Here is a 14,569-nt window from a genome sequence, read left to right as displayed (position 1 = left end):
CGTGCTTTTGCACACGCACACGCACACCCCCTTCCGAGAAAAAGGGAGCGGAAACGAAAGCCTTGGGGAAAGGCTGGGAAGCGGCGGCGATGGGGGATGGCGAGACGGCGGGGCGGGTGGCGCTTCCCACGCGTTTGGAGATGCGGCCGGCGAAAGAGCCTACTATTTGAACCCCGCGCCGCGCTGCACCGTCCTGCGGCTTCCAGGCGAGCCCGTGGAAGAATGCCTTGGGCCCCGCGCTTGCTTGGCCTTCTCCTGCTCCTGGATCCGGTCTTTGGGAGTTACTCCGAAGATCAGTGTAGTTGGAGGGGAAGGTAAGGACCGCGGGGGAGGCGGAAGGCTTTTGCTGCGCGTTTGCAACCGACGCGGAGCGTGCTGGACCCTCCCGTCGCTTTCTTTAAAATTCGGATTTCTGCCGGGGCAGGGCAGCAAAGCTCCCATTGCAAAACTCCCATCCGCCGCGGCAGGGCAGCAAAGCGCGGGGGAGGGTTTCCTTAGCTACCCTCTCGCGGTCTTTCTGATAGCTGCCGCCAAATAAACTTTACGCACGAGTCATTTTTTAAAAAAACACACTCCCCTCCTCTTCTCCCATCATCGCTGCCTCCTAAAATGACGGGGTTTCTGAATAGGTTGACTCTAAACCAGCGTTTCTCAACCTTGGCAACTTTAACATGCTTGGACTTCCACTCCCAGAATTCTGGGAGTGGAAATCCCGCAATTTAAAGCTGGCAAGGTGGAGAAACGCTGCTCTAAACGAAGCCTCCTCAGTATCTTCAGCAACTTCACGTGCTAGAGGCTCAGGGAGATAAACAGCTATGTTGGCTAGCCATGATCATTGGCATTCCCAGAGAGGCATGTAGGAATTTGAATGGAAGCACCTTTTAAGCGTGCCTAGATATTCAGTTGAAGGGAGCCCTGGATTTCCACCACAAATGCTGTTCTGGGGGTGCCTTGGTTCCAACTTATCGGAGGGTGGCTTGTTGGAAAAGGATGTTCTGGATGGAAGAAGGTGGTGTAGGGGCAGATGCTCGCTAAGCATCTTGATGAGATAATGCTTCTCAGGGCAACTGAGGGGGGATAAATCCACCTGGAGAGACCGTGTGGTGTGGTGGTTGAAGGCATCAGGCTAGAAGCTGGGAGACCCTGTGTTCCAGTCCTGCCTTAGGTACAAAGCCAGCTGGGTGACTTGGGGCCAGCCACACCTCCTCAGCTCTGGGAAGAAGAAGGCAAAGGCCAACTACTTTTGAAAAGCCTTGCTAAGAAAATGGCACGGTTGTGGCCATTTTCTTGCCAGGAGTCAGGCGTGACTTGAAGGTACACACACAAAATAAATAAATAAAATCCACCGAATTGGGGCTTTAGGTTGGGGGAAAAAAAATCTCCAGCAGTGTTTCTTTTTGGGCTGATTTCTGGGCAATTACAGTGAGATGCAGTTGTGGCTCTTACCGATGCAGAGATATCTTATGCAAATACTGGGGCAGCTGGGTGGGAGTGTTAGAATCTCTTCCCTTGCCTTCGAAAAAAGTTCTCAGAAAGGAAACACTGATCACTCCCCCCCCTGTCTTGGAGTTCATTCATTCTTTTTATGGGGGAAACTTAAGAAAGATTGGTTGAAACTGATTAAAAGTTACAGTATATCGCAGCAGTGGTCATTTTAACTGAAGGGGGTTGCTGAAGAAAGCACCCTTTCTTCTTTCAGGAAGTGTCTCAAAAGCTTACTGTCTGAATTGGTTATTTCTCGTGGCGTACCTGACTTACCTTTTGGAATGTTACCTTGATTTTCTTCCTAAAGATAGAGAGTGATGTAGGTGGATTGCCCTATAACAGTAGAAAAAATTGATTTGGATATTTCATCTGAAGATGATTCAGTCAGATCCCCAGATCCAATCAATGGGTGCTGTTGGGTTGACAATTGTGGATCAAATCATCACATTGGATGGGTTGATAATTGTGGATCAAACTGGATGCCGTTGAATTGATCTGACAGTTTGAAAGGAATTTGATGCATGTGCCAAAGTCTGATCTCTCTCCCCACCCACAAATCTGTTAGGATAAATGACTTGTTTCAATTCAATGTTTCACATCTGAGTTTCAAATCACCTTCATTTTCCCAATCAGTCTGAATTGTTAAATGGGTTCGACCGGACAAACTGAATCCAACTGATCGCTCAAACCAACTTGGACCCGATCCACTTGCCCTCATCCCCTGCATTCCGTCGTGTCATTTTTGTCTCAAACCACTGAGAACGGGCAGCTGAAAATCTCATCTTTGACTGTAAAGTCAGTTCTGATTGCTATGAATTTTCACATAATTGCTGATGTAATTGTGCTCTTCTGCCTTCCAGGCCCATCCCTTTATAATAGTTTTTAATAGTTATTATAACTGTTTATAATAGTGCATGAATGATCACCACATTCTTAATCGGTTGAGTTTTATGTGAGTTAAACTAAGCACAGGTCATCTTTTAGTAGTGCCTGAGGACTTGAGTGGACCTGGTGGGAACTTGTTTGCACATGGCAGAATTCTTTTCCTCAGGTTTTAGGGAAAATGTTAGGGCTGTTTTTACCCTTGCAAAAGAAATATATGCATCCTACAGACGATTGTTGCTTTAGAAGAAGCATTCCCCTTTGAAGAAACACGTGCCTACTTTAGTTTGAAGAAATATCAGGAACTACTCCACAGATTGACTGGATTTTTTTCTCAAAATCACCCATTTAAACATCAATTCTGGGTTGTAGCCCTGCTTGCTTTCTATGCAAAAGCATTAGCAGCTGATTGTAAAATATAAAGATTTCTGGATTTAAAGGATTTATAAACAAGTCCTATTTTGGTGTAGTAAAGGTAATGCCAGTGGCTGTGTTCCTAATCTGAGCAATTTCTAGATCATGGGGTGAAGGTGAAAGGTCCCCTGTGCAAGCACCGAGTCATGTCTGACCCTCTGGGGGGACGCCGCTTTTCGCAACGTCTTCTTGGCAGACTGTGGAGCGGGGTGGTTTGCCATGGCCTTCCCCAGTTTTCACCTTCCCCAGCAAGCCGGGTGCTCATTTCACCGACCTCGGAAGGATGGAAGGCTGAGTCGGCCTGAGCCGGCTGCCCGAGAAAATCCAGCTTCCACTGGAATTGAACTCAGGTCGTGGGGAGAGTTTTGGTTGCAATACTGCCACCTACCACTCTGTGCCACACGAGGCTATATGATCATATGTGGGGAGGGGAAGCAAATAATAGGAGTGTGACAAACTCATTGTGCCAATGGCATGATTTATGTCTTCGCGTCAAAATGACATCACTTGACACATGCCATCTGGCATCATCACAGCTACCTGCAGACACTGCTGTTGCAGATGTGTGGATTTCTACTCCCAGAATTCCCTGGCTAGTAATGCCCATTACTGAGAATTATGGGGGTCGAAGTCCACACACATCTGGAAGTTGCCTTGGTTGGGAAACACTGTTCTGTTCCATAGTAGATAACCTCTCTTCCCTACCAGATGCTGCTGAACTACAAGTCCCAGCTGTCCCACTCTGTATGACGAGTAGGAAAGAGTCTCTCCTTGTGGGGGGGAGATGGGCGGTGATAAAAATGTGATAGATAGATAGATAGATAGATAGATAGATAGATAGATAGATAGATAGATAGATAGATAGATAGATGCTGGAGATTGTAGTCCAATGAAAGCTGGAGAGCCAGAAATTATACTGTCCCATTTCCTGCTTCCTTCCTCAGCTAGCCTTGGAAGTTAAGTCTCCATATTAAGGCCACCATATTACTGTGGCTTCCCTCTTCCTGTAGAATTTTAGAGGAAAATGCTGGCAATTCTGTTTTCTTTGTCTTGCCAATACATTTCTCTTATTTGTAGGTGGTGGTGCTAAATTGCATCTGTCCTGATACCCTGTTCTGAATATCATAACTATGTTAGAGTAGGCTTAATTGGCATTCACTCATTTGTGGGTTTGGGAGTTGTGGAAACCCAGCCCTTATCTTAACATGCTGGTTGAATCAGGCTGACCTGTATCATGTGGCTTAATTGTATGGTTATGCAAACAGAGCTGTTATCTTTTGTTAACCCAGGTTTAGGATGATTTACCCAACCAAAGAGAATGATGCATGAAGATAGAGATGGGAATGACCTGCTGCTATGCAGATGTGCTGTGCTGGCTGAAATTTTAACAGTTGTTGTTCAACGTGCATTAAATGAACAAGTTGGAAAAGGCTGTGGCAACCAATGCCAAGCTATGGGCATCCAGTAGAAACTGTGATGAATCCCATGCATTATGACATTATCATGCAAATGAAGTGAATGATGTGATTATGTGATGATGTCATAACACGGGTCATCACTTGCCCCCCATGGATACCCATGTGCTCAGCCAGTGCCTCCATCTTAGATTTGCTCCATGCTATCTTCAAAGGCAGCCCACATCACATACATTACAGTAGCTGGGCCTAAAGCTTGCAAAGCTGAGTGGGGTGGATAATTCATCCACATTTAAACATTTCAGTTTAACTTATCCTTGGGCAGGGGCTAGAAGACCTCCAAGGTCCCTCCCAACCTTATGATTCTATGATTCTGTGAATGTAGGCAGTCATATTTCCTCCCCTTCCTTTGATGTGGGAAATGCACAAAACACTTCCCTAAAGCCAAACCAGGTAAGTATGTTATTGAGTGCTTAAAGCAGATGTTTAAAGCTCACATGTGAACACTCTGTGCATTTATAAAGCAAAGTAAACATTAGTAGTTGCTCCCGGTTGGAGATGGTATATATGTAACCATGCTATTTCATGGTCCTCCCAAAGACACAGACGATTGACTGATTGATTGATTGATTGATTGATTATGGGCGATCAAGTCACTGTTGGCTCTTAGTGACCATATAGACAACTGCTTAGGGCCCGTCTAATGGAGGAGAAGGAGTTGTTGTTGTTGTTGTTGTTGCTGTTATTAATGATGATACCCTGTGATGCATTAGTTAAAGATGCTGAGCTAGGATTGAGGAAACCCAGGTTCAAATTCTCATTCAACCTTGAAGCTCACTAGTTGACATGGTACCAGTCACTTCCTTTCAGCTCAACCTCCCACACAGGGTTGTTGCGAGGATCAAATGAAGGGAGAGCTTCCCCATCTTTTCTGCTTTCAACTGCCAAAGGAGTGTGGGAAAGAAAAGAAATAATTACACTAATCCTTAAAAAAAGTCTCTCCTTCAAGAAGGTTATAATCGAACTGTGAAGAGGGGAAATGATAGAGAAAGAAAAGCAGAATGCAAGATGGCTGACAAAGATTGACATCAGTCAGAGAAAGGTTGACTTCCATAGGGCAGTCTCTCCCTGTGTTGGCTGGGAATTCTGGGAGTTGTAGTTCTCACAGATCTGGAAGCCATTGGGCTGATCTACCACAGATGGGTTGCAGAACTAAATTACATCACCCCTGACTCTCGTCACCCTGTGCCCCCGGCTGTGCGGTGGCTTTGGGAATTTTTAAGTTTGAAAGATGAAAAGAGGAAGGAGAAACAGGGACCTGGGTGGATGGGGGCGAAACCCCCAAAGCAAATCTCATAATTAGAAGCCGTTTCTCTCTAATCTTGCTGTTTCCAATCCTCTCTGCCCCCCTTCCCCCCCAATATTTCCTTCTCACTAAGGGATAATACTTTTTGATTTGGCAGAGTGACTCGGGGCAAATGCATTAATCGTTTGAGCTCCCACATGCAAGAAATTAGACAATACAATTAGCAACTTGCTCCTTCGTTTTTCTTCCTGTTCCCTTCTGCAGAACATTTAAAAAGAAAACAGGAAAAATAGTGTCTGTGGGCCAAGCAGCTGGTGGAAAATGACTCCAGAATTGTTTACAGGAGAGAGAGAAAGAAAAAAGAGAAAAAGAAAAGGAAGATTTAAGGACTTAGGGAATCCTGCAATTCTGTTTGCAACGCTGAGTGGACCCCCTTTTCCCTGGGAACCAGGCAGTCTTTCATTCATAAAGAGCGGTCCTCAAGCCTCATTATCTATGGGGCTTCTGAAGAGTAGCTTCAATAGAGCTTTTTGTGATTAAACGGGGCGGAGGGGGTGACACAGCTGCAACATCTGGTTCTCGGCAGTCTTGATCCTTTGCAGAAGACAGGCGATGAGTCATTGTTCCTGTGAAAATGGCAGGCGTCAGTCAAGGCTTTCCCACCCTCTGGATGGCATCAGCCAAGGCAAGATGGGACGGAGGAGGAGAATTTGGACCATTGTCAGGGTCTGAGGATGCACAGATGGGCCGCGGTGGTGTCTGAGTCACTGGGCCATCACCCACACATCCCTGGTGGGGATGAAAGGCACAGACGCACAACTGTTTGGTCTCGTCTGCCCCAGCCTTCCTCCAGCTAATCCAAAGGGAAGCATGGGGTATGTCAGAGCATCCGTTAATCCCAGATATTGTAAGACAGGGATCCTCGGGCCTTTTGAGACCACACTGTGGGCAAAAGGGGCACCATGGGGCTGGGCTTGGGGCATCAGAAATATCTGCAATGGGAACTGTGCCCACTCACAAAATTTATTTATTTATTTTATTTTTATCCCTCCTTTATTATTTTTATAAATAACTCAAGGCAGGGAACATACCTAATATTTCTTCCTCCTCCTTCTATTTTCCCCTCAACAACAATCCTGTGAGGTGAGTTGGGCTGAGAGAGAGGGACTGGCCCAAGGTCACCCAGCCGGCTTTCATGCCTAAGGCGGGACTAGAACTCACAGGCTCCTGGTTTCTAGCCCAGCACCTTAACCGCTAGACCAAACTGGCTCTCTGGTAAATACTGTTTACCAGAAGGCAAAGTCCTCCATTCCTTCTAAGATTTTATGTTTTCTTCAACGAGTTTATATTGTCTTTGAAGATTTTTTATTTTCTCTGAAGATTTTTTATTTTCTTTTTTTATTAAAGCTTTATTAAATTATTTCAACAAATACATAAAAACTACAAGAAATGACATAAAGCATACTACAAGAAAAAAAAAAGAACTGAAAAGTGTGAAAATACAAAAACAACCCCTACTACATACTACAAACTACATACATACTTTCCAACTTTCTACAACAAGGATATAACTCAATATCAATCTCTTACTCTAATTTAAATATGGTTTTCTATTTTCTTTGAAGGGTTTATATTTTTCTTTGAAGTTTTTATATTTTCTCTGAAGATTTTATATTTTCTTTGAAGGTTTTATCCAAGATTTTCCATTTTTTTCTTCTGTTATGCTCCGAGCTGCCCAGTCATTCTGGAGTCAGGGGTGCCTAAATCAAATAAATTAAATTAATATCAATGTGGTCATAAATGTGAACTGGTTGTCAAGCACCCAAATTGTGATCACATGACTGTGGGGATATGCAATGGTCATACGTGTGAGGACTGATCGTAAGTCAGTTTTCCCAGTGCCGTTGTAAGTCTGAACCATCACTAAACGAATGGTTGTTAAGTGAGGACTACCTGTGTTCCAGTAATTTTTTTTCTTAACTTAGGTCAGGCGGGGTGGAAAGCTTGACAGGTACCCTGGGAGTGGTGCCTGGGTGCCCACGGGCACCAGATTGCAGAACCGTGCCAGTCAGAAAAAGTCCCCTCCTTTGGCTAACTCTATTTTGCTCTCCCTTGCAGCGGTCTGTCTCAAGAAGCAGGAAGCGTTGAACAGATCTCCTTGCATTGCGCCGAAGGATCGCTGGAATGGCTGTACCCTGCTGGGGCTTTGCGCCTCAGCCTGTTCCCCCGCCTGCCCATGGGCGCCGCCGGCAAAGAGAAACCGCAGCACCTGACCGCTTGCATCAAGCCCTCTGGCAGCTTCCGGGGAGCTCAGATTTACCTGGAACGGGACGGGGTCTTGGAGCTGCTGCTCTCAGAGACCGATGCCGCCTTGCAGCCCAAGGTGCACTGTTTCAGGTGGTTGCCCAGGGAGAAAGTGGCCCTGTTCCTGCAGTCCACGTTGCATCAGGATATCAGCCGCCGGATTGCGGCTTTCCGTTACGAGCTGCGGGGCGAGTGGAGCTCACAGGTCTCCTGGTCTTGGAGGAATCTCAGCGTGGAAGGTGCGTTGGGGTCGGCCTCGCGGGTAAACCAGAGAGGAATCACATCTGGATGAGCTAATTCTACTTTATTGTAAAGCTACGTGGACAGAACCTTGCAAGTCTGAAAGTACGAATCTCCTGCTGTCTCCTTTACAGGCTGAGAAACCGGGGAGGGTCCTCCTGGGCCTCTTGCCCCACCCACTATCCAGCTGCGGGCTAAGCCGCCTCTTATCTGACCGTTCCCTTGGCAGCGTCCCTTTGCCCCGTCTCCCAAGGTCTTTCCCACATGCCATTACAGTTTGGTTGGATACAGGAGAAATGCCTTGTGGGAATGTTGGACAGGGAGATGTATCTTCACTTACGTGCATTAACTACCTGGAGCTCATGCCTATGTCCTAAGGCCCTTAGTAATCCATCCTTAACCAAATTTTCCAAAGTGAATGTGGAATCCCAAATCCGACAGGCACCGCCTATTCTGCACGCAAAGCTGAGCTTGTGCTCAAGGAATGGAGACTGTGACAGCACTGCTTAGTCATCAACTTAAATATTATGTATATATTTTGCCTGTATTGATATTTCTGTGACTTTAACATTCAATGGAACAAAAGAATGATGCTAAATTTGCATGAAAAGTGCCAGTTTTAATTTTTGTCTATAGGTGAACATTATGAAAGATTACCATTGAAGTACAAATTCACTGAGTCTGTGCCTTGCACTAACCCAGCATGTAGCTTGATTTCTGGCATAGCATATTATGCAAATCCAGACAATTGTAGTTTTTCAAGAACTATGATTCAGCAAGCCAGGGTTTACCATGACTTGCTAATCTAGCACATCTTGCCCTTCCATGTGCTGGATTCCTGCATCATGCCTAGTCATGGCTTCTGTAACCATTCTCTTTGAATCAACCCCAATAAGCTGGGTTCATATAATAAGCTCAGCTATAAACCATGATTTGCAAACCAGAAGAGCTAGGTTCAATAAACCCATTGAGCCAAAATCAAACTGCATTATATCTTAGCCTGTTGTGTGAAGCCAACCATTTTGATCATCCTGTTAAATTTTTAGGAGCACAAAAACCTATTCATAGAGCATTGATTTGCAATACAGGTAGTCCTCACTTAACAACCACAGTTGGGACTGGAATTTTGGTTGCTAAGTGTAGCAGTCATTAAGTGAATCTGTCCCAATTTTACGACCTTTTTTGCAGCAGTTTTTAAGTGAATCACTGAGGGCATTAAGCGAACCTCATGGCTGTTAAGCAAATTACATGGTTCCTCATTGATTTTGCGTGCCAGAAGCTGGCTGGGAAGGTCAAAAATGGCAATCACATGACCACGGGATGCTGCAAAGGTCATAAATGCAAACTGGTTGCCAAGTGCCCAAACCGTGATCACATGACCATGGGGATGCTGCAACAGTCATAAGTGTGAGGACCAGTTGTAAGTCAGTTTTTTTAGCATTGTTGTAAGTCCAAACCATCACTAAATGAATGGTGGTTAAGCGAGGACTACCTGTATTCTCAATATACTTTCTTCCAATCCTGGCTACCTCAATGCATTCACACAATATGCTAACCTGGGGCAGTGTGAATCTAGGTTTACTAAATTAACCCAACTGCATTAAACACTGAGACGGGAAAAACAAAGCAAACAAACCCAGGCATATTTAGTGTGTTGTCCCATCTTGTAAATGTTATGTTGTATTTTCCAATGAAAAGGAGCATGTCCAGATTCAATTTTACTTCCAGGTAGAGAGAAGGCAAATTTTTGGGACTTCTGCCTCTATTTCTAATGCGTTGGTGATGGGCACAATTGCTGTTCAGTAACTATTTGTTTCCCACCATTCAAAGATGCAGGGACTTGCCGTCCATGTAACAACACTGAAATCCTGATGGCGGTTTGCACAAGTGATTTTGGTGAGTATATTTTCCCCAATGTTGTTATTTATTGCTCTGCTTACCATCCTGAATAGGAGAAATGAAGGGGGGAGACAGGCTTTCTTTAAAGCAACCTTATCCTGCCAATGATCCAAGGGCACATTCGACCTTCCAAAGTTTGAAGACCTTTAAAAGTTGCCACCAAATTATAATTTTTAATGAGCAATCATGGGGAAAAAATATTAACTATAGGAGGATTGCCATTAACGTTAATGAATACATTTCTGAAAGCCATGGAATTTTTTTTTTTTAGGTTTGCACAGAAGTCTGGAAAAAGTTGGGTACTTTAACAAATGGCAAAGAGGGGCTGTGCTCATCAAGGATAGTACTTCCTCTGAATGATTTCCAAAGTGGGCACACACCCTTCATTAGCATCACCATCTGTTTTTCAGTTCTTGTCACCTTTGTCATCACTGCAGCCCTGTAAGGCAGGGTCTTAATATTCCCATTTTGCAGATAAGAACCTGAAGGGGGAAGATACAAGGCGTGCAATGCTTTCCAAGGTCAACAGTGTAGCAGCTACAATCAAGTGTGTGTGTGTGTGTGTGTGTGTGCACGCACACCTTCAAGCCAGTGTTGACTGCTTGGACTGGTCTCTGCAGTTTTCTTGGCAAGGTTTTTCAGAAGTGGTTTGCCATTGCCTCCTTCCTAGGGCTGAGAGAAAGTGTCTGGCCCAAGGTCACCCAGCTGGCTTTGTGCCTAAGGCAGGACTAGAAGTCACAGTCTCCCAGTTCCTAGCCTGATGCCTTAACCATGACACCAAACTGGCTTTCTTATTTCATTTTAAAATACTTTTAATTAAGGCAAAGCTGGCTGGGGAATTCTGGAAGTTGAAGTCCACACATCTTAAAGTTGCCAAGGCTGAGAAACACTGGTCTAGAATCAAGAATAGTTCATTGCAAAATGCTTACTTAAAACAGCGCAAACAGCACCGGAATTTTTCTTTGCAAACGGAGCGCAGTTGTGAAGGCTAGACATGGCTTGGCCCTCCCTTCCCGACACTTAAGTCGCTAAGTGGTAAGGACCAGCTGGCCCAGGCTAGTCCTCAAACCATCTTCCTCCCTAGTTGGAAATGTAAGGCCCTTTCATTCTCCCCTTGCGATGCTTGTGGCCATCCCCTGTCCCCCCCACCCCCTGCCCCCAGTGGGCAACCTTTGCTTGCTTGCAGCCCTGCAAACACCAACCTCCAGATTTGCCATTCTCAGCAGTGGAAGAAAGAGGTCACAGCGTCTGCAGGTGCCCAGCTCTGGAGTTGCTACAGCAACCAGCAAGTCAGACAAGGGAACAGAAGGATTTGTCATGCCAGATCAGATCAGAGGCCTTTTGGGACACCTCCAAGAGGCTGCTTGTATTTGAAGGGGGACAAATACATTTTTGAGCAAGGAGGCTTGGGGCAGAATGCCGACAGAGGATTGGCAGGATCCTGACAATTATACGGAGCTGTGCTTTCAAAGCTACGCATTGCTACTAAAGAGCCATTGCAACCAATTAAGATAGAGGTCAGCAATGAAATGTCCACCAGATTCCGCCCCTCCCCTTGGCTGCCCTAAAATCAGAGTTAATAGAAGTTTTTAAGAACCTACAGGGAGCTCTGAGGAATCTAATGCAAGAATGCTCAAATCGGGGTGATCTTAGAAGATGTTAGTGGCATCCTCTTATCTTCCATGGAAACATCAGATCTGTATTTAGTATGGACCTTCTTTCTGGCTCTAAAAGGGCTCTAGATACAGGGGGAAATCATTGGACCTCAGATGTGGTTGAACTACAGTTCCAAACAGTCCTAGCTAGTCTCTCTAATGATGAAGGATGCTGGGAGTTGTAGTTAAACTACAACAGCCTCTAGACAGCCAGAAATTCCCATCCCTGTTCTAAAAATAATTCCTTATGAAAACCCACCAAGCTCCTTCTGTGACTGTCTTCTATAGACCATCAGGACTTCTTGGAAAATCATTTGGTTTGCAGGAAATATGTGATGGATTAACCGCCAACCCATAAGTGTCCTCAGGAGAGAATTGGGGAGGAATGAGATTACAGGTGTTATGATGTCCTTAGGCATATAGTGTGATGATGCAATGATGTGCGTGTCGTCATTTTGATGTCACTCTGGCTTCTAAAAGATGCCACTGCTCCTACCTCAAAATGCTTTAGGTTTCCTAGAAGGTTTTCCCATTTGTGTTGGACTCTAACTCACCCAGTTCCCAGCTGGCATGATGAAAATTGTTTCCCGACCTCAGCAACTTTAAGAATTGTGGACTTCAACTCCCAGAATTCCCCAGCCAGTGCTGGAAGGGAACTCATCACTGCCTGGGGGATTCTGGGAGTTGAAGTCCACACATCTTAAAGTTGCTGAGGTTGAGAAACACTGGTCTAATTTATCTGAAGGCTCTCTCTTTATCTGAAAAAGACAAGCAGAGCTAATTTTACTTGACATTTTAACTCTGATCCTTTTAGCCTGGATTCACACATTACCCTCAGAATTAGCTCTTGATCTTTTGTTCAGCAATTCTTGTGATCCTAGCCATTGTGGCTTGGAAAACATGGCTTATAGTTTAGGGCAGTGTTTTGCAAACTTGGCAACTTTAAGAGGTGTGGACTTCAGCTCCCAGGATTCCCCACCCAGGAGCTGAGGTCCACACCTCTTAAAGTTGTCCAGTTTGAAAAACGCTGGTTTGGGCTGTTGTGTGAACCCAGCCAGTTGTGGATGTGTTCAGTAAACTCTCATCATGCCCACCATAGTTTAACCTTTAAGCTGGGGATCACTTGGACCTGATCTGCTATCCTTTTTTCTGGGCTACTGCTTGAAATGATCTTTTAAAAGGGGGAGAGGCTGAATAAACACTAATCCCCTTTACAAGCACTTCCCCTTTTGCCTCCTCAACCTCCCCCCACTTTCCTGCAGTTATCCGTGGCAATATCCGGGCGGTCTCCAACGACAGGGAAGCCCAAGAATCTATCATCAGTGTGAGTGCCACTCGGATCCACCGACAGAAGTTTGCTTTGTTCCAACCGGTTGGCAAATCTGGGAAATCCACCGGCAACATCCACACCCTGCTACGATGTGGGGTAAAACCTGGTCCAGGCAGTTTTTTATTCACTGGCTGGATGCACTTTGCAGAGGCCTGGCTCACCTGTGCCCCCCGCTACAAAGACTTCCTCCACATCTACGAGGAGGCACGCCAGGCTCACGAAAATCCCTGCGAAGTCTCGTTGGACTGATCTGAGATGGGACGAGGTCAGGAAGAAGGGAAGCCCCTGGGGGGTTCTGTGATCGTGCCAGAAGCAGCCGCCCTCGTCTGGGCAGTGGGAGGTGAACCCTGTCCTTAGACACAAGAAAGGCAAGTGCTTTCCTTGCTCTGGGACACCAAATGGGTCTACCAACCCATAACTCTTTCCCTGGTTCTCTGTGGATGAGTTATCTTGACCAAGTCCGAGTGGAGCCTGCTGAGCTGTTCTCTGATAAGGTTGAGAAACATCATGAAGCAGATCAAGGGTTTTCAGAACTTCCCAAAGCTGGAAATGAGGTGGAGCTTGGGATTTTTGTCTTTTATGTTGTCACCACCCATGAAAGCCAACATAATTATTCCTGAGTTTGCAGCAAGCCACACCTGCTCCACCTCATCATGGATGTCTGCAGATACATCACCACGCCAACAGGAGCTACCATCAGTCTAAGGTCTAAGAAAAGGATGATCTATTCAACTGCTCCTCCATAATCAACTGAGAAAGCCCAGGAGATGATCCAGTTTTTCTCTGTGCGGGGTTGTATGGTAGATCACCATTAGCTTCTGTGATCCAAGGGTACCATCCTCAAAGTATATGAAGAACCAGATGTTTTCAGGAAGGCAGAGAAGAAGGTCACCATGCTTCCTTCCAGTCAAACATGCTGAGAGATGCCAGAAAGGGGGACAAAATGTGCAACTGGAGAGGGCACCTGCTCAGTTTTACTCATTTTCATTTTTTAAATACATCAGTCTCTAGGTAATACAAGCAGGGAAGACAAAGCTTTAAACAACCGCAGATGAAACACGTTTTTCCCCAAATAACATGAATGTGAAAATGGGTTGATTGAATTCCAGATCTGAATACCTGGACTGGGTTGCAAGATTTGTTCAAATAGTCTGGCTCCAACCACCAGCTTTTCTTCATAAAACTTACCTTTCTGATTTCATGGACACTGATTAACAGTGGAGATCCAGACTGGATTCACGCATTGTGTTGAACTGTGCTTTGGGCTTTGGGCTCAGTCTGTCATATGAACCCAGCCAACTGTGACTTATTCAATATATACACCCTAGTTTTTAAAAACGGTGGCTTGGTGCGGTGTGTGTGAATCCAGTCAGTGGCAGTTGCTTTAGCAAACTGGGCTTAATCGAACCATATTCTTAACGCACTGCAAAAATCCTTAAGAATCCATGTTTTAAGGCAATGCCTTTTTAATTGTTCAGATGAGTTCTTGTTCTTCCAAAATAATAATTGAGCAGCTCCTGATAATAGGAGAAGTATTATATAGGTGTTGATGGCACTGGAGCCCTATCAGAAAAAACATGGCAACCCTATTACCAGGAAAACATCTTCTTTGTGCCATTACCAGAACATTTCCTTGTGT

The 14,569-nt window shown here is 45.2% G+C and overlaps 1 protein-coding gene across 1 annotated transcript; it reads left to right on the top strand.

The window, feature by feature from the left end:
• The first annotated feature begins 222 nt into the window (after positions 1-222).
• On the top strand, positions 223-14,220 carry METRN (meteorin, glial cell differentiation regulator). The gene is made up of 4 exons (XM_063315090.1): positions 223-314; positions 7,621-8,045; positions 9,877-9,942; positions 12,863-14,220. Exons 1-4 carry the CDS (start codon positions 223-225, stop codon positions 13,177-13,179), a joined length of 900 nt encoding a protein of 299 aa, XP_063171160.1. The 3' UTR covers positions 13,180-14,220.
• The last annotated feature ends 349 nt before the right edge of the window (positions 14,221-14,569 follow it).

This window comes from Candoia aspera, chromosome 14 (genome assembly GCF_035149785.1).
Source record: "Candoia aspera isolate rCanAsp1 chromosome 14, rCanAsp1.hap2, whole genome shotgun sequence".
Classification (NCBI taxonomy): Eukaryota; Metazoa; Chordata; class Lepidosauria; order Squamata; family Boidae; genus Candoia; species Candoia aspera.
The sequence above is the reverse complement of the archived record's forward strand: the minus strand, read 5'-3'. Positions and strand labels throughout refer to the sequence as shown.

Bases quoted from the DNA above. Each gene is read 5' to 3' on its own strand.
- METRN (XM_063315090.1), top strand. From the start codon at position 223: ATGCCTTGGGCCCCGCGCTTGCTTGGCCTTCTCCTGCTCCTGGATCCG. The intron at 315-7,620 runs GTAAGGACCGCG...TCTCCCTTGCAG, and splicing joins CAGTGTAGTTGGAGGGGAAG to CGGTCTGTCTCAAGAAGCAG. The intron at 9,943-12,862 runs GTGAGTATATTT...ACTTTCCTGCAG, and splicing joins GGTTTGCACAAGTGATTTTG to TTATCCGTGGCAATATCCGG.